This window comes from Cynocephalus volans, chromosome 2 (genome assembly GCF_027409185.1).
Source record: "Cynocephalus volans isolate mCynVol1 chromosome 2, mCynVol1.pri, whole genome shotgun sequence".
Classification (NCBI taxonomy): Eukaryota; Metazoa; Chordata; class Mammalia; order Dermoptera; family Cynocephalidae; genus Cynocephalus; species Cynocephalus volans.
The window spans coordinates 226,528,281-226,546,014 of NC_084461.1; the positions used below are offsets into that span (position 1 = coordinate 226,528,281).

At 52.1% G+C, this 17,734-nt stretch overlaps 1 protein-coding gene across 1 annotated transcript; it reads left to right on the forward strand.

Annotated features, from left to right (window-relative positions):
- Positions 1–4,882: 4,882 nt before the first annotated feature.
- RBP3 (retinol binding protein 3) lies at positions 4,883–14,266 on the forward strand. Its single transcript, XM_063087772.1, has 4 exons — positions 4,883–7,930; positions 10,166–10,356; positions 12,180–12,322; positions 13,830–14,266. Exons 1-4 carry the CDS (start codon positions 4,883–4,885, stop codon positions 14,264–14,266), a joined length of 3,819 nt encoding a protein of 1,272 aa, XP_062943842.1.
- The last annotated feature ends 3,468 nt before the right edge of the window (positions 14,267–17,734 follow it).

Sequence of the window (17,734 nt, forward strand, 5' to 3'; positions counted from 1 at the left end):
AAAAATCAGTTATATGAATTTAAAATTTATATTGCAAATCAAAGGAAGTAGAATAGCCAAAATAATGTTAATAGAGAACAAGAAAGTTAGAGGACTCATGTTACATGATTTTAAGACAACTATAAACTATAGTCAGCAGAAAAGACAGGCAAATAGACAAATGCAGTGGAACGGAGTACAGAAATTGATCCACACATATGTGATCAATTGCTTTTTGACCAAAATGCCGAGGCAATTCAGTGGAACAAGGAAAGTCTTTTCAACAGCTAGTGCTGGATCAACTGGATACCTACACGGAAGAAATAAGGCTTGACTCCCTACCTCGCACCATTCACAAAAATCAACTCAAAACAGATCATAGACCTATATGTAAAACCTAATGCTATAGAAATTTTAGAACAAAAAATTTTTCAAAAGCTTTGTGACATTGAGATAAGCCAGAATTAGCTATGGCACCAAAAGCATAAATCACAAAGGAAAAATTTGATAAATTAGAGCTTATCAAAAATGAAAATCTTCAATCTTTAAAAGACACTGTTCAGGGCATGAAAAAACAAGCCACAGACTGGGAGAAAGTATTCACAACATATGTGTCAGGCAAAAGACTATTACTTTATCAATAATAATACAACTACCTCTCTCCTCCCACCCCCAACAAATGAGCAAAAGATTTGAACAGATATTTCATCACAGAAGATATACAAATAGCCAATAAGCACATTAAAAATATGCTCAACACAATTAATCATCAAGGAAATGCAAATTAAAATCACAATGAGATACCACAACATACCCATTAGAATGTTTAAAGTTAAAAAGTCTGCAGAATTGTTGGCATGGATGTGTAGGAATTGGAAGTTTCATATTCCACTGGTAGAAAATTTAAATTTTGGAAACCAGTTAAGTAGTTTCTTAAAACATTAACCATACATTTTTATTCTAGATATTTCTCCAGTGAAAATAAGAACATGACCGCACAAAGAATTGTACTCAAATATTCATATCTGCTTTATCTGTAATAGTCATAATCTGCAAGTGACCTGAATGTCTATCCCCAGGTGAGTGGATAACAAATTGTGGTATATCTGTGCAATGGAACGCTACTCAGCAACAAAATTAATGCACCAACGGTACACTCAACAACTTGGGTCAATCTCAGAATGATTATGCTGAGTAAAAGAAGACAGACCAAACAGTACCTGTGCTATAATTCCATTTACATACAATCCTAAAACCTTCAAACTAATCTATAGTGATGACAGAAGCAGATCCGTGTTTGTCTGGACATAGGGATGCTGGGGGACTGGATAACAAAGGAGCATGAGGAAAATTTGAGTGTGACAGCAACAAACATCATCTGGATCGCACTGATAGTCTCATGGGTGTATACACATGTCTAAACTCGCCAGTGTGTATACTTCAAATACGAGCAGTTTCTTGTATGTTGATTACACATCAATTAAATTGTGACAAAATAAAAAAGTACACATTTATTGTATAATTTAAAAGTTACTGAAGAAATATAATAAAGAAAACAAACAGGTGTATATAGCCTTTGATTCAGCAAGCCCATGTCTGAGAATTTATATACAGAAACAAAAAGCACTAGGCCTTAAGAACATGTGTTCGAGAATATTTATCACAATATTGCTGAAACGCAATATTGAAGCAAAAACAGAAACACCTTAAAATAGGCCTCAATAGGGGAACAGATCAGTAAATCATCAAGAACTATCACATAGCCATTAAAGGATGAATTTAATGAATATACTTCAACTGGGAAGGATGTTTATGCTGTATGTTTAAGTGAGGAAAACAAAATAAAAATTACTGCATCTACTATTATGGGATGACATTAGATCGATGGACAGATGGATAGTGTACCCACAGATGTGTGGACAGGTAGATCTCCTACATGGGTGCTTCCATATGTAAACACAGAGACAGGTGAGGACAGCTACACATTTTTTGAAAAAAGGCTGGATTTGAAAAGCTTTGGGAAATGATCGTTCATACATTTTTGTAAAAATGAGTATGTTTTACTCTTTCCATTTCAAAAACAGTAAAAAGAAAAACCATCAACATGACATAAAGACATGTTTCAACTTGCTTTGAAATGCATCCAGAAAATACATTGGTTTGAGGGTTACAGAGGGGGCTGGAGGGACAGGTGACATAAGGGAAAGATAGTAAGATGTCAATGGTAGAATCTAGGTAGGTAGCATTACAAGGATTAAATAGCACACGTTAGACTGAGTGAGGCAGCTCTAACACCAAGTGCCTACAAGAGTGAATGGAAATCTGGCTCAGACTCATTTCATGTGAGCAGCTAATTTAAAAGAAAACAAAACTTAAGCTCAGCCAATCACAGACAGCCAACCAGGCATCAGGTATATTATCCTGAGCTTCCCACCAGGGTAGTACAAATAAGACGATGGCTCCAGCTTTAGCCAATCAAATCACTTCTTTTCTCTGCTTCACCCTAGCGGGCAGTAGGGTTTCGGGATAGCGCCTAAGCCTGCACCCTCGGCAGCTCTGCCCACAGGACCATTTGTATAAATGAGGAGATGCAGGGCCTTCCGACCCCATCCCAACTCCAAAACTCAGCCCCCAAGATGACAGGCTACTCTTTGTAGCCACCTGGGCCTACCACTGGTGGGGGCTGGTTGGGAAGACGTAGAACTCTCCACGGCTCCTACCTTGGGGACTTTTCCAGAACATGCTCTCTGGGATGGGCTAAGGAGGCCAGCTGCCATCAGCTAATATTCCCCCCGTGCCTGGGGGCTAGGACATGCCTGGCTCCTGGAGAGTTCAGAAGACTCCTGGACGGAAGCTGCCCTCCCACCTGCCTTGGGCTGTAGCCACAGGAGGAAGTGCTGCCTCTGCTCCCAGGTGTTGTCCAGCTCGGCATCCCGAGGACTCGCAGCAGACTTTGCTTCCTCTCTCAGTCTTCCTTGAGGCTCTGGCCATGCACACAAATCAAGGCCTAGGAATAGCTCCAGGCATCCTGTCCTGAGACCACATCTTATTCCCAGTCATCTTGACCCCCAGCCCTTCCTGGTCCAGAGGTCTTGCCCAGGTTCAAGCAGTGACATAGAATACCCTGGGAGAACCACTGGGCCACATGCTCAGAGCTGTGATTCCCCAAGTGGAGGCAGAGGAGAGGCACTGACTTCCCCGCAGGGTCTGGGGAAAAGCAGAGACTCGCTCCTAAGGAGGTGTCTGCAGCACCCCACGCCCACCTGACTCAGGCTTGCTTCCATTGGCTGCAAACAGTGGAGTGATGTGACCATATGTCACTTGGGCATTAAACAAATCCTAATGAGCTAAAAATATATTTGTTTTAGCTAATTGACCTCTTTGGCCTTCATAAACCACTTGGTAAACATCTTCAGATAATGATTTGCAGAGAGCGGATTGTGGCTCTCAACCATGCCAAGGAAGCCCCCCTGTTCCCAAGACCACCTTCTCCAGCTGCCTGCCAGGGCACACATGGGATCCTGCCTGCTGCCCGCCGAGCCCAGGAAGTGTGTGCTAGAGACACCTCAGGAAAGCAAGAAGAGTTAGGGCCGGGTGGCTCCTCCAACCCTTTCTGGCTGTGCAACCGCAGTCTGAGCTGTAGCTGTCCCATCTGTTAAATGAGGGAAATGCTCACCCCCCAGAGGGCTGCAGAGACATACCAGGGCATCTAGGTTCTGGCTCCATGGTAGGTGTTCTTGAACATCTACAGCAAGCCAGTCACAAGCAGGACCCATGTCACTTCGTGAGAAGGAGAAGAAGCTGGGAGCCCGAGAATCCAGCAGTTCACCTTGGGCTGCAGGTCAGGGGGATGGTCTGTATTCTGTGTGACACCTGGGATCACAGAGACTCAAGTCCTCCTACAACTCGTTTCTCCCTGCAAGTGGCAGGCTGCGGGCTGAGCCCTCAACTGGCAGGGGTCTCCGTTAGCCAAAAGAATGATGCTTCTTAGATCGGAGCTAAGTTCGCCTGATGGCAGGAAGGGGGGCAACCCTCCCACTCCATACCCTACGTTGGGGTCCAGATATTTCACTCCTACCATTGGAAAGCTCTGAGGGGACCCACCCAGTTTCCTGGAGGCATTAGTGGGATACAGGAATAAACTGCAAGCCCTGAGGCTGGGGGTGGCCTCAGACTCAACCTCTGCAGTGTCTGAGTTGACTGCAGCTTCTCCTCGCTGCCCCCACCGGCCCCCACCTAAAATGGCTCAGAGTTCAGTTAGACACTGAACTCTCTGGTCTGTTCCTTTAGCTGTAAAATAGAGACCGTATCTCTAAGATAGAGAATTTATCAGTAACGAAGTCCTTCCTTCATGCCAGGCACCGCGAAGTGCTATACACATATTTTCTCATTTAATCTGTACAATGAGTAAGATATTCCCTAAGTCCACAGAACAGACATGACAGAACCAGGCCTCCAGGGAGGTCTACCTAATTCCAGAGCCATTGATCACTCGGTGTCATGGAGAAATGCTATTTACCTGAAGGTTGAGAACTCTACCTTGCAAGGCTCTAGTGAAAACTGTCAGTTTGTAAAGCACAGAGCACTGTGCCTGGCATTGGCAGGAAATAAATGACAGTTATTATAGGCAGAGGTGGCACAGCAAACTCAGATGCAATGAACCTTCTGGGTCAAACTACCCCGGCCTCTTCTCCCCAGTCCCCAGTGCTGATGCGCTTAAATTAGACAGGATTAAAGGCTTACTGAAGCTGGAAGCCTCGCCCCAACTCTGGAGTTTAGCCTGACCTTCTGTTCGTCAGCTGAGAAGGACAAAAGGGGGGAAGCAGTCACACAGAGCAGGGCCACAGCCTTGCCCACAGTCAAGGGAGTTTTTGTGCAGGGGCCAGGCCTCCTCCTGGATCCCATGATGAGAGAATGGGTCCTGTTCTTGTCCACACTGCTCTGTGGGCTGGCTGGCCCCACACACGTGTTCCAGCCAAGCCTGGTGCTGGACATGGCCAAGGTCCTCCTGGATAACTACTGCTTCCCAGAGAATCTGCTGGGGATGCAGGAAGCCATCGAACAGGCCATCAAAAGTCGTGAGATTCTGGGCATCTCAGACCCTCAAACGCTGGCCCATGTGCTGACAGTTGGGGTGCAGAGTTCCTTGAATGACCCTCGCCTGGTCATCTCCTATGAACCCAGCACCCTTGATGCTCCCCAGCAAGCCCCGGCATTCACCAACCTCACGCAAGAGGAGCTGCTCGCCTGGCTGCAGAAAGGCATCCATCATGAGGTCCTGGAGGGCAACGTGGGCTACCTTCGGGTAGATGATCTTCCCGGCCAGGAAGTGCTAAGCAAGCTGGGGGAGTTCCTGGTAGCCCACATCTGGAGCAAGCTCATAGGCACCTCGGCCCTGGTGCTAGATCTCCGCCACTGCACTGGGGGCCAGGTCTCCGGCATTCCCTACATCATCTCCTACCTGCACCCGGGGGACACAGTCGTGCACGTGGACACCATCTATGACCGCCCCTCCAACACAACCACAGAGATCTGGACCTTGCCCCATGTCCTGGGAGAGAGGTACAGTGCTAACAAAGATGTGGTGGTCCTCACCAGCAGCCGTACCGGGGGCGTGGCCGAGGACATTGCCTACATCCTCAAGCAGATGCGCAGGGCCATCGTGGTGGGCGAGCGAACTGTAGGGGGTGCCCTGGACCTCCAGAAGCTGAGGATAGGCCAATCTGACTTCTTCTTCACCGTGCCCGTGTCCAGGTCCCTCGGGCCCCTGGGCGGGGGCAGCCAGACATGGGAGGGCAGCGGGGTGCTGCCCTGTGTGGGGACACCAGCTGAGCAGGCCCTGGAGAAAGCCCTGGCCATCCTCACCCTGCGCCGTGCCCTGCCAGAGGTGGTGCGCTGTCTGCAGGAGGCCCTGCGGGACTACTACACGCTGGTGGACCGCGTGCCTGCCCTATTGCACCACCTGGCCAGCATGGACTTCTCCTCCGTGGCCTCTGAGGAGGACCTGGTCACAAAGCTCAACGCCGGCCTGCAGACTGTGTCCGAGGACCCCAGGCTCCTGGTACGGGCAGTCAAGCCCAGGGAAACCTCTTCTGGGCCTGAGGCTGGAACCGATGACCCGCCAGAGGTGGTGCCCACAATGCCCGAGGATGAGGCTTCCCAGCAGGCCCTGGTGGATGCCACATTCCAGGTGTCTGTGCTGCCGGGCAATGTGGGCTACCTGCGCTTTGACAGGTTTGCAGATGCCTCCGTGCTGGAGGAGCTGGGCCCGCACATCCTGCGCCAGGTGTGGGAGCCCCTGCAGCACACGGAGCACCTCATCATGGACCTGCGTCACAACCCAGGGGGGCCGTCCTCTGCAGTGCCCCTGATGCTCTCCTACTTCCAGAACCCGGGCTCCAGCCCTGTGCACCTCTTCACCACCTACAACCGCTGTACCAACATCACACAGGAGCACTTCAGCCACGCCGAGCTGCTGGGCCCGCGCTATGGCAGCCAGCGCGGGGTGTACCTGCTCACCAGCCACCGCACCGCCACTGCCGCCGAGGAGTTCGCCTTCCTCATGCAGTCGCTGGGTTGGGCCACGCTGGTGGGCGAGATCACCGCGGGCAGCCTGCTGCACACCCGCACGGTGTCGCTGCTGGACACGCCAGAAGGTGGCCTGGTGCTCACAGTGCCGGTGCTCACGTTCATCGACAACCATGGTGAGGGCTGGCTGGGCGGCGGCGTGGTGCCCGATGCCATCGTGCTGGCCGAGGAGGCCTTGGACAGAGCCCAGGAGGTCTTGGAGTTCCACCGGAGCCTGGGAGCCTTGGTGGAGGGCACAGGGCACCTGCTGGAGGCCCACTACGCGCGGCCAGAGGTCGTCGTGCAGACGGGTGCCCTGCTGCAGGCCAAGCTGGCCCAGGGGGCCTACCGCACGGCAGTGGACTTGGAGTCGCTGGCCTCCCAGCTCACAGCTGACCTACAGGAGGTGTCTGGGGACCACCGCCTGCTGGTATTCCACAGCCCCAGTGAGCTGGTAGCCGAGGAGGCGCCCCCACCACCCCCTGCCATCCCCTCCCCAGAGGAGCTCTCCTACCTCATTGAGGCCCTGTTCAAGACAGACGTGCTGCCAGGCCAGCTGGGCTACCTGCGCTTCGACGCCATGGCTGAGCTGGAGACAGTGAAGGCCATTGGGCCACAGCTGGTGCGGCTGGTGTGGCAGAAGCTGGTGGACACAGCTGCGCTGATCGTCGACCTGCGTTACAATCCTGGCAGCTACTCTACGGCTGTGCCACTGCTCTGCTCCTACTTCTTTGAGGCAAAGCCCCGCCAGCACCTCTACTCCATCTTTGACCGGGCCACCTCAAGGGTCATGGACGTGTGGACCTTGCCCCAGGTCGCTGGCCAGCGCTATGGTTCCCACAAGGACCTCTACATCCTGGTTAGCCACACCAGCGGCTCTGCAGCTGAGGCCTTTGCTCACACCATGCAGGACCTGCAGCGGGCCACAGTCATTGGGGAGCCCACGGCCGGAGGGGCCCTGTCTGTGGGCATCTACCAGGTGGGCAGCAGCCCCTTATATGCCTCCATGCCCACACAGACAGCCCTCAGTGCCACCACAGGTGAGGCCTGGGACCTAGCCGGCGTGGAGCCCGACATCACTGTGCCTATGAGCAAGGCCCTCTCTACAGCCCAAGATATAGTGGCCCTGCGTGCCAAGGTGCCCACAGTGCTGCAGACAGCCGGGAAGCTGGTGGCTGATAACTATGCCTCCGCCGAGCTGGGGGCCAGGATGGCCACCAAACTGAGCCGTCTGCAGAGCCGCTACTCGAGGGTGACCTCAGAAGGGGCCCTGGCCGAGATGCTGGGGGCCGACCTGCAGGTGCTGTCTGGGGACCCACACCTGAAGATAGCACATATTCCAGAGGATGCCAAGGACCGCATTCCCGGAATCGTACCCATGCAGGTAAGATGCAAGGGAGACCTGGCTCAGCCCTGTCCCAGGAGTGAGTTGACCAGTTGTCCACCCCTGTAGAACTGTGAGCACAATGCAGGGTGATGATTGTTGGGGGGTTTTTCATGTGTCAGCTGTTAACAGTTTTTCCCTCTCTCTCACCCTGTCGTCCCATCCCCCCTCTGTGCCATGGGGTCCCTGACATCTCCACAGACCATCAGTACTCACAGGAACCCAGTCTGAAACCCCCGGGATAGGAGGAGCTTTGGTCTCGGCTGTGTAGAAGGCAGGTGTTGGCAGCAGCTCTTGCTGCCAGCTGGAGAAAGAGGCCAGTGAGTCAACTGAGGTCTCCAAGCTGTGATGTCCTCCTCTGGAAATGTGGAGTTTGTGTCAATTCCCACTGCCCTGCCCGGGGGTTGCAGTCTGTGTGAATTAATTGGGGGCAGGGCCAGGGAAATAGGCAGAGGCCCCAGCCTCACGTCCGCCGCGAAGCTAAAGCATGGAGCCTGGACACAGACCCTGGAGTGATCAGGGCTGCCGGGGCACAGCCCAGAGGCCTTCCCTGGTTAGGCGCCCACTGCCCGTCTCCTTCCCTCCCACAAGGCAAAGCCCGGCCTCTGAAGGAGCCGCAGGTGGTGGGCCTGCGGTCTGATCCCAGGCCTGGCTGGATGGGAAATCCAGAGCAAGGCCGTTGTGGTCTCAATATCTGGAAGCCAGCACTGAAGCTTTGGGGACACTAAACAGGTGAAGTAAGGCTGGGTGTGGCTGCTGCACCCAGCACTTTCCCACCGAAAGTGCTCCAGACCAGTGGAGGAACCCATGGGATTCACCAAGTGCCCCTACCACCAGCTAACAGCTCTGACAGAGCAGCACTTACCACACCTCCCCACAATGTTTTCTCCTCTGTGACTGCCGTGCAGACACTACAAGAGGTCAGGGCAGCATTTGCCTTGGGTTCCCTTGAAAGTAGGGCTTGAGACCAGGGTTTGGGTGTAGGCAGTTTATTGGGAAGGTGGTTGCTGAAGTAGGAGTGAAGGAGCGGGAGAGAGCTGGGGAGGGAGGAAAAGCCCACAGGGGAGTACCCCACTGAGGCTGTTCTGCTGAAGACAGCACGGGGGGTCCCACCAGCACCCTGACAGGTGTGGGGAAGGCCTCCCGAGGCAGTCCCTCTGCAGCAGGATGCAGCAACTCCCACTCCAAAAGAAAAACAGTGGAACAGCTCTTTGCTATCTGGCCACAGTTTATAGCTGTGGTAGTAGTTTCAGATCCTCCAATGGCTAAGTGTCACCTTGGGGACATAAACTCTCGCACCCTGGGGCAGGGCAGGCTCCCCCAGCTGGGAGAAGGACCAAGGCTGGGGTGTGAAGGAGGGGGGCATCTGCTACAGCATTATTACCTCCATTTTACACAAAGGGAAACTGAGGACCAAAGGGGTGCAGAGCAGCATAGTCAGTGGCCAAAAAGCTGTGACTGAGGGCAGAGCGGGCCCTCGAGAACGGTGTCCCCATCAATGCCACTTCCCTGCCGGCTCCTCGTCCTCAGTCCAGCTCACTGAGTCCTGCTGCCTCCCAGCAACCTTGAGGAGAGAGGAGAGGGTGTGGTCATGTTGGGGGAGCCTGTGCTGGGTTACCAGGGCCCCCAGCTTCCAAGTCACTGGCTTGTTCCTTTCTGGCATAGCCAAGGTTCACAGTTTGGAGTCAGATGTGGATTCAGACTCTGTCTCTACCGCTTACTGGCTATGTGACCTTGGGCGAGTTACTTAACCTCTCTGTGTTTCATTTTCCTCATGGAAAAGATGGGGATAATGGTGTCTCCTGTACCGGGTGGCTGTGAGGGGGGTGACAAGAGCTGTGAAATGCTTAGCACAGAGCCAGGTGAAGGTAACTAATGTCATCCCTCCCTGCCTCAGTGGAGGAGGAAGATGAGCTTAGGAATATAAGAAGTGTCTGGCAAGGTTGGAGAAGTCAGAGAGGAGACCATGCCTGACCTTCCAGCTCTGGCTCCCAGGGCATGAGGTCAGCAGACATGCACATCTTCTTCAAGGAAGATTCCAATCATTAAAGTCCCAGGCCCTCGCTCATGTGACTTCCCAGACATGACATTGGGAAAATCCCTGGCACCTACTAGCTCCTTCAGAAATGTCAGTTCTCACTCCATACCCCTAATATTTCTCATGATATAGAGGAGCCCGCAACGCCCACTTTCCTGGGCTCCCCTGACACTGAGCAGAACCTCCAACTCTTACAGATCCCTTCCCCCGAAGTCTTTGAAGACCTGATCAAGTTTTCCTTCCACACAAACGTGCTTGAGGACAACATTGGCTACCTGAGGTTTGACATGTTTGGGGACTGTGAGCTGCTCATCCAGGTCTCCGAGCTGCTGGTGGAGCACATTTGGAAGAAGATCGTGCACACAGATGCCATGATTATCGACATGAGGTCAGTGGGCCAGGGGGCAGTGGTTCCTGGCCAGGTCATGGCACTCGCCAACAGATGGTCAAAGCTATGGGACACACACAGCAGGGAAAAAAATGACTCTGTGACACAGGATCTGAGAAGGACTAGGCTGCTTGCCTGTCAGGCTCTGGCCAGCTAGGGCAGGTGTTCTGACTTAATTGGCTGGTGGAGCCCCAACTCTAGGATTTTTATTTCCTCTGATGATCCCAAGGTACACTCCAGATTGAGAATCACCCCAAAACTTGCCTGGTCATAGGATTCAATTGGAGGGGGTGGGGGCATTATGAACACTGATTCCCGGGCCCCACCCCAGCCCTACTGAGTCAGAAGCTCCGGGCAGCAGGCCTGATAATCTGTTTATTTGACTGGCATCCCCAGGTGATTCTGATGCTCAGTCGTGTGTGGGACAGCTAGGCCCTCCACCTGTGGTCGTTCCTCACATTTTACAGAATCTACCCATGACAACCCTGGTCATAAGAATTATAAAACCAGAATTCCAGAGAGAATTTTGAAATTAGCCACTACTCTTGCAAAAAAGAATTCTTTGCATCACAAAATGATCATTTGGAAGGGTGTCTTCAGCTAGCCACCTCCCCTCTGCTTCTGTAAAAACGTGCCTCACAGGTGATGAGTTTTCGTCATAGAGCGGGGAAGAGGCAGAAAAGCCCCCTCAGGGGGCGGCCAGGCCAAGGCCCCCCGTACGTAACTCTCGGGGCCATCAGTGGACACGGCCTGGGGACCCTCTGCAGGCACTGAGAGGGGCAAGCTGCACCCCTGAGATGGGACACTCCCACTTCTCGGGAAGCTGGGATTGGCAGAGTGGGAGCTGGCCTGACACGCACACATGGTTCTTAGTCACCACTAGGTGGCTCTGGAGCCTGGAGAGGCTGCTTCTCCTCCTTGGAAGATAAATCATTTCCCTCACCCCGGGTTTTACGTGTGATCAGAACTTGAGCTTGAGGTTCCTGTGGTCCTCTGACCATTTTATTCTTCAGACGTTTTACTGAACATCTGAACTACTCTCAAGCTAAGTCCCTTTCTGCTTAACTGAGTCGTGCACATTTCTTAAAGAGAAGGCCTCAGCCTACAGGTGCGCTCTGCTTAAAGAATTAAAGACCCTTCTGTCCCTGAGGTTTGGAAGTGCAGATGCTAAGATCACAGGCCCTAAACCCAGCCAGGCCATCCTAGGTCATCAACTAAAAGAGTCTCTTCACACATCACCAGCCCCAGGTGGGAAGGCAGGGGCCTAGAAAGATCACACAGTGTGACAAATCCAAATGGCCTGGGATGGACACAGGCTCTCTTTATCCCAATGCAGTTCCACACCTCTAAGTACTCTGCCACACAAAACACCACATTAGGACACCTGAACTAAGACACCTGGTGGGTTTTGTAAAATTGTTACAAGATGCAACTGGGGAAGACAGTGTTCCCCAAAATGTGCTCCACTCAGAGGCAGCATGGGTGCAGGGGAGCAGCCCATGGTCAATAAGTGGGGGAAATGTATCAATAAGTTCCTAACTGCAGGACTTATCAGAGCCTTTAATGTATTAATATGTGATCAGAGGGGGAGGGTATGGTAGTCAGTATTTTCTAAAAGTATTTGGCCACAGAGTCGCTTGTTCTCAAGAGATTAGTGCTCTGGTAAATGCTCTGGGCAAAGCTGACCCATGGAATTCTGAGGACGGAGGGAGGAGCGCTAGACCGAGGCTGCCTGGAATTAGAACCCTCCACAGGGCAGAAGTCCCAGACTCCCAGAGGAGCACCGAGAGCCTGACTGCTGGGCTCCACGTCCCTTCCCTCAGGTTCAACATCGGCGGCCCCACCTCCTCCATCTCCGCCCTGTGCTCCTACTTCTTTGATGAAGGCCCTCCAATCCTGCTGGACAAGATCTACAGCCGGCCCAATGACTCTGTCAGTGAACTCTGGACCCACACCCGGCTCGCAGGTGCGTGGAGAAGACTTGTCCTTTCTGCTCTCATTCTAGAAGTTCTGGAAAATCAGGGAAGACAGCTTAGGTTTAGGCAAAAATGATAGTTACCGAAATATAAAGCCCCTGTCCCAGTCCATGCACTTGGTGCATATAATCTTAAATCCACGCAAAACACATACCACTATGCCTATTTTCTAGACGAGAAAAATGGGGGGTCGACTAGGTCGACTATCTTGTCTAGAGTCACTCAGCTAATAACTGAAAGAGCCAAAATGTGAGCATTAGTTTTTCTAATACAAAAATGCCCCCCACGTTCACCACCACAACCACCAGCCTGCAGGACACATGCAGAACTAGAGGGCTGCCCTGCCCATCGCTGAGCCAGTGGGCATTGGCACTGCTCATCTTGAGCTCACAGCAGTACCTCCACACACGTGCCTGAAGAAAGTTCATGATGCCAACGGGGCTTGCATTACCTGCCCTGGGCCCAAAGCAGTGGCCAGAGAAGCAGAGGCTGGCCCTGGGCTTACAGAACCAGGGTCTCAAAGCCCCCTCCCTGGGTGGATGGCCTCACTCCATCTCCCCCGCTCAGCATGCAAAACCAAGGAACCTGTGCTTCCATCCAACACAGGGGGCTGGAGAGACCAATGGAGGTACTCCTAGAACCAGAAAAGCACCCCCCCCCCATTTTCGTTTCTACGCTTCCTTTTTACACAAGCATTTTGCTGTAACTTCCAGGACATACATCAATAATACCTCAACATGTAAATAAAAATCAGAACCAGGTGAATTCTAAATTCAAATAGACCAGGATTAAAAATAGACTTGTGAGATACTAGAATGGCAGGATCCAATATGAGAGCCACAAGCCACCTATGGCCACTGAGCACTTGAAATGTGGCTCATCCAAAGTGAGATGTGCTATAATTATGAAATGCACACCAGAGTTTGAAGACTTATTATAAAAAAAAAAAAAATTAAAATACCCCATTAATGATTTTGATTGTATTTTGAAATGAACATACTTTGGATATATTGGGTTAAATGAAACATGTTTAAAATTAACTTCATCTGTTTCTTTTTACTTGTGCAATGTGGCTACTAGAAAACTTAAAATGACGTCTGTGGCCGGCATTCTGGCTCATGTTACATTTCTATCAGACAGTGCCATCCTGGAGGGTCGTGGCTGTTAAGCCACAAATTTGGCTCTTCTGAGGGTCCAAAGGGAAAAGGCAGTCAGGTCAGATGAGGCGTCACCGTTATTTATGCTGAGAAAGCACGCCTCTGCTTCCCATCACTTGGCAATTAAAGAACCTGCATGGGTAGTTCTCAAGCACTTGAATGCATGGGACTGGGCCCAGTTTTGCCTCCATTGTATAGATGCAGAACTGGGGCTTAGAGCAATTGAGTGGACGCAGAACCAAACCCAGGACCTCCTCGCTGCAGGTCCAGACAGTATAGAGAAGGCAAGTGCCAGGGGCCCGACTTGACTCCCCATCCTGAAAGGCCTTCTGTCTTCCAGGGGAACGCTATGGCTCCAGGAAGAGCGTGGTCATTCTGACCAGCAGTGTGACAGCTGGCGCTGCGGAGGAGTTTACCTACATCATGAAGAGGCTGGGCCGGGCCCTGGTCATCGGGGAGGTGACCAGTGGGGGCTGCCAGCCACCACAGACCTACCACGTGGACGACACCCACCTTTACCTCACTATCCCTACGGCCCGCTCTGTGGGAGCCGCAGACGGCAGCTCCTGGGAAGGGGTGGGGGTGACACCCCACGTGGTTGTCCCTGCAGAAGCAGCCCTTACCAAAGCCAAGGAGACACTCCAGCACACCCTGCAGAGGGGAAGGCGTAGCCCAGGGCTGCAGGGACGCCGACAGGGTCTTGGTGTGCAGAGCCCCAAGCCAGACAGGACCTCTGGGCAACGCACCAAGGACACTCCTGCACATGGTCCTGCCTGAGGCCCCCAGGGACAACACAGAGGCTTGCTGAGCTCTGGTTAGACTTAGAGTTGGAGGTACCCTAGGAGCTCATCGATCCAGCCTCTTCACCACCATACAAATCCTCTGCACCCCTAAAGACAGGGAGCTCACCCCTTTCAATGGTGATGTCTCCATAGTTGTTACTTGGGGAGGTGAAGTCCAGGTCCACCCCCCCACCCATGCTTTTCAACTGCCAACCCCAGGTCCTCACACTGTCACCTAGGGCATCTTTATCCAAATAGTGTTACGGGAGCCACAGGTGCAAGACACACATGTCACTTTAAATTTTCTACTGGCCACATTTTTAAAAAGCAGAAAGAAACAGATGAAATTAATTTTAACAGTATACTCTAATAATATAATTTACTTAACCCACTATATCCACAGTAGTATCATTTCAACATGTACTCAATATAAAAATTATGATGAATGACCTGTTTTTGTACAAAGCGTTTGAAATCTGGCCTGTAGTGGGTGCTGATAGCACATCTCCACGTTTCTACTGCTCAGTGGCCACCTGCAGGGGCGGCTCCCGTTGTGGATGGTGCGGGCTGAGAGGTCAAGGCCCACTCCCCGGCACACTGTCCCACTAAAGCAGCTCTTCCTCGTGCCCTAGGATCGTTCCTCTCCCCACCGTGATGTGCAGCCCTCAGGGGCAGGGGCTCCCTACTCGTCCTGGCCTCCATCCTGCCTGACGCCCAGCAGGGCACCTGGCGCAGGTGTCAGACACTCACTGAGTACAGGTGAATGTCAGGAGCACAGAAGCAAGTCTGCCCTTGTCCTCCATGTGCTGCCCTCAGACGCTTGATCTGAGTGGGCCCAGGGAGGAGCCCGGGGTGCCCTGGAGCCAAACAACCCTCCTGCTCTGCTGGAGGGACCAGGGACTAAAAAGAGAGAAACCTCTAAGACCCTGCCCGAAATCCTGGTGGGGGTGGGGCTGGGGGCGGGAGGAAAGCCCCGCGCCCAGTCGGTCAGGGCTGCAGGACTGTAGAGGAGAGAGCACTGGCATTGGCTGGCCTTGGCTCTGCTTCAGGCTAGACCAGCTGAGCTTCCCAAAGGCCACTTCTCCCAGGGCTCCAGGCACAACCCCGACTTCCAGAGCCCCCTCCTCAGACCCCAGAGTGCTATGGAAACCAGAGCTAACCACTGAGCCACACACCAATTCTTTAGGGATTTCTATTGAGGGAATCCTTGAACTGACCCTGTCTTAACCCTGCTGATCGAAGGCAAGATTTGCTCCAGTTCCTTTTTCTTCTGCTACATTCAGATAAGCTTAAGGGTAATGATTCAGTTTTATTAGTAGCATGTACAATGTGATCTCACCTCTTTCCTCATTAGACCTACTAATCTCCCGGAAAATGTGTGACTGCCCTACAGTGCTTACATTCCAGGGTACGTGCTCTCTCTCTCTCTCATAGGTATATGATGACCACCTAAATTTTAACAGTACTTCCTTCTAGGTGGTAGAATTTAGGGTGATATTTTTTCCTTTCTTCTTTGTACTTTGCTCCATTTCTTAAATCCTCATAATGAGCATATATCATTATTTTTAAATGCAGCAGTCATTATTCCAAACATAAAACAAGATAAAATAAAGTATACAATTGAGCCTCTAGCCATAACTTAACAATCACAACTGGTTGTCAACTCTGTGCTTTCTGCCTGGGTTCCCTTCCACAGCACTGGCATCTCCTTGATTGGCACTGCTGGCATTTATTGACAGCTGATTTGGCTTTAGGTGTGGTGCTAGGTGTTGTGGGGTCAGCAGATGCCAAAGATCCCAAGGACATTACACAGGGGAAGGAGTGGATCAGCTCTCATGGGTGGTGCACACGGTGCTCTCTTCTGAGCCTCACACTGCATGGACGGCCACGGCCATCCCGTGTGAACACGGGAGTCAGCTGAGACTCAGACCAGCCGGTAACTCACCCAAGGCCATACACCCAGCACAGTGTGGACAGGTGACCTCCTTTAGGCCACGCAGCATTTGCACCCCCCCCCCTTTGGATGTTCAGAGAATCGCTCCCCATATGAATCTGTGGGAAGCAGACTCACTGAGAAGCAGTGTGGTTAGGTGCCCAAGTCCCAGAGTCAGCCTGCCTGGGTGGGAAGAGCAGCCCAGCCACTTCCCAGCTGTGTGATTCTGGAAATTTACTCTACTCCTCTGGGCCTCAGTTCGCTCATCTGTTCAATGGGAGAGACAATAGTATATTTGGGGCTGCAAAGATTAAATGATTTAATCCAGTGCCCAGCTAGCATCAGGTGTCTTCACTTCCCCACTATAAAGCGGGACACCCCCAGAAGCCCACTTTCCCAGCTCCCCTGACAGCGGGGTATTGGCATGTGGATCCTCTGCCTTGGTCACTCAGAGGCTCCTGTGAAAGAAGTTTAATCTGGAGCAAGTGACCAGGGAATCTGGGCAGCAGCCGTCTCCAGACACCCAGGGTGCAGGGGCAGCACAGTGGTGCCCTGTACCCAGTAGGGACAGCAGCAGCATCCCCCAGAGGTGGTTCCTGTGTGCAACTTTGGCTGTAGTCCTGGTTGAGCAGCCCACTTTCCCTGCCCACCGACCAGCCGGGTCCCCCAGCCCGCCCATCCAAGAACGGGGCGACTCAGGCTCCTTCAAGAAATCACTTTCTGCTTCTATCAGCCAAAAACTTTGTTTTCTCACAATGACCAGCACAGTCTGGTGCAGGTGGTTAAAAGGTATGTTAAAGCCAAACTGACATCTGCCTGTCTTCAAAGATCCTGCTGTTGCCACCACATCATAAATAGGCCCTGGGCCTGGTCTGGGAAAGGAGAAAGAGATAGAAAGAAGCTAAATTCCTCTGCATAGCAAAGGCCTTCTGCATAGGCTGGCCTCCCTGAATGCAAGTCTTCCTGCACTGTTACCTGCTTGGAGATAGAAGGCTGGAGAAAAAGGAAAAGGAAAACAAAATCCCAGCAGACCTCTCTTCTGGTAGCACATCCAGATGCCCAACATCTGCTCAGCTGGGCCCCTGCTCTGCTCAGCAGCCTCTGTTCAGCCAGGCCCTGGGCCCCTTAGATTCTCTCTGCCCCAGTGTGAGCTCATCACTCCACCCTCTCCAACCCTGCCTGACCCAAGCCTGCTCCTGTCCCCAGCTCACCATCTTGCTGACAGACACACCTACTTCCACACACCCAGACTCCTTCCTCTCTGCCCCCACATCCCTCACCTCATGTCCACACAATCATCAGGAGCCAAGATGAGTTAGTATCTGAGTTCACATCACTCTGCTCTGGACCCAACCTGCCATCCTCTCTCCCTTGTCTTGCGGTCTCAGCTTTGTGCCTAAATCCCTACCACAGCCTCCTGCCCCATCTCTGTGCTCTGGCCCACAGCTCAGAGCTCCTCTTCCCTGGAGGGGCACTGTTACGTGAGGCAGACACCTCCAGGACGTCATATTTATCTGTCCTTCCTTTGGA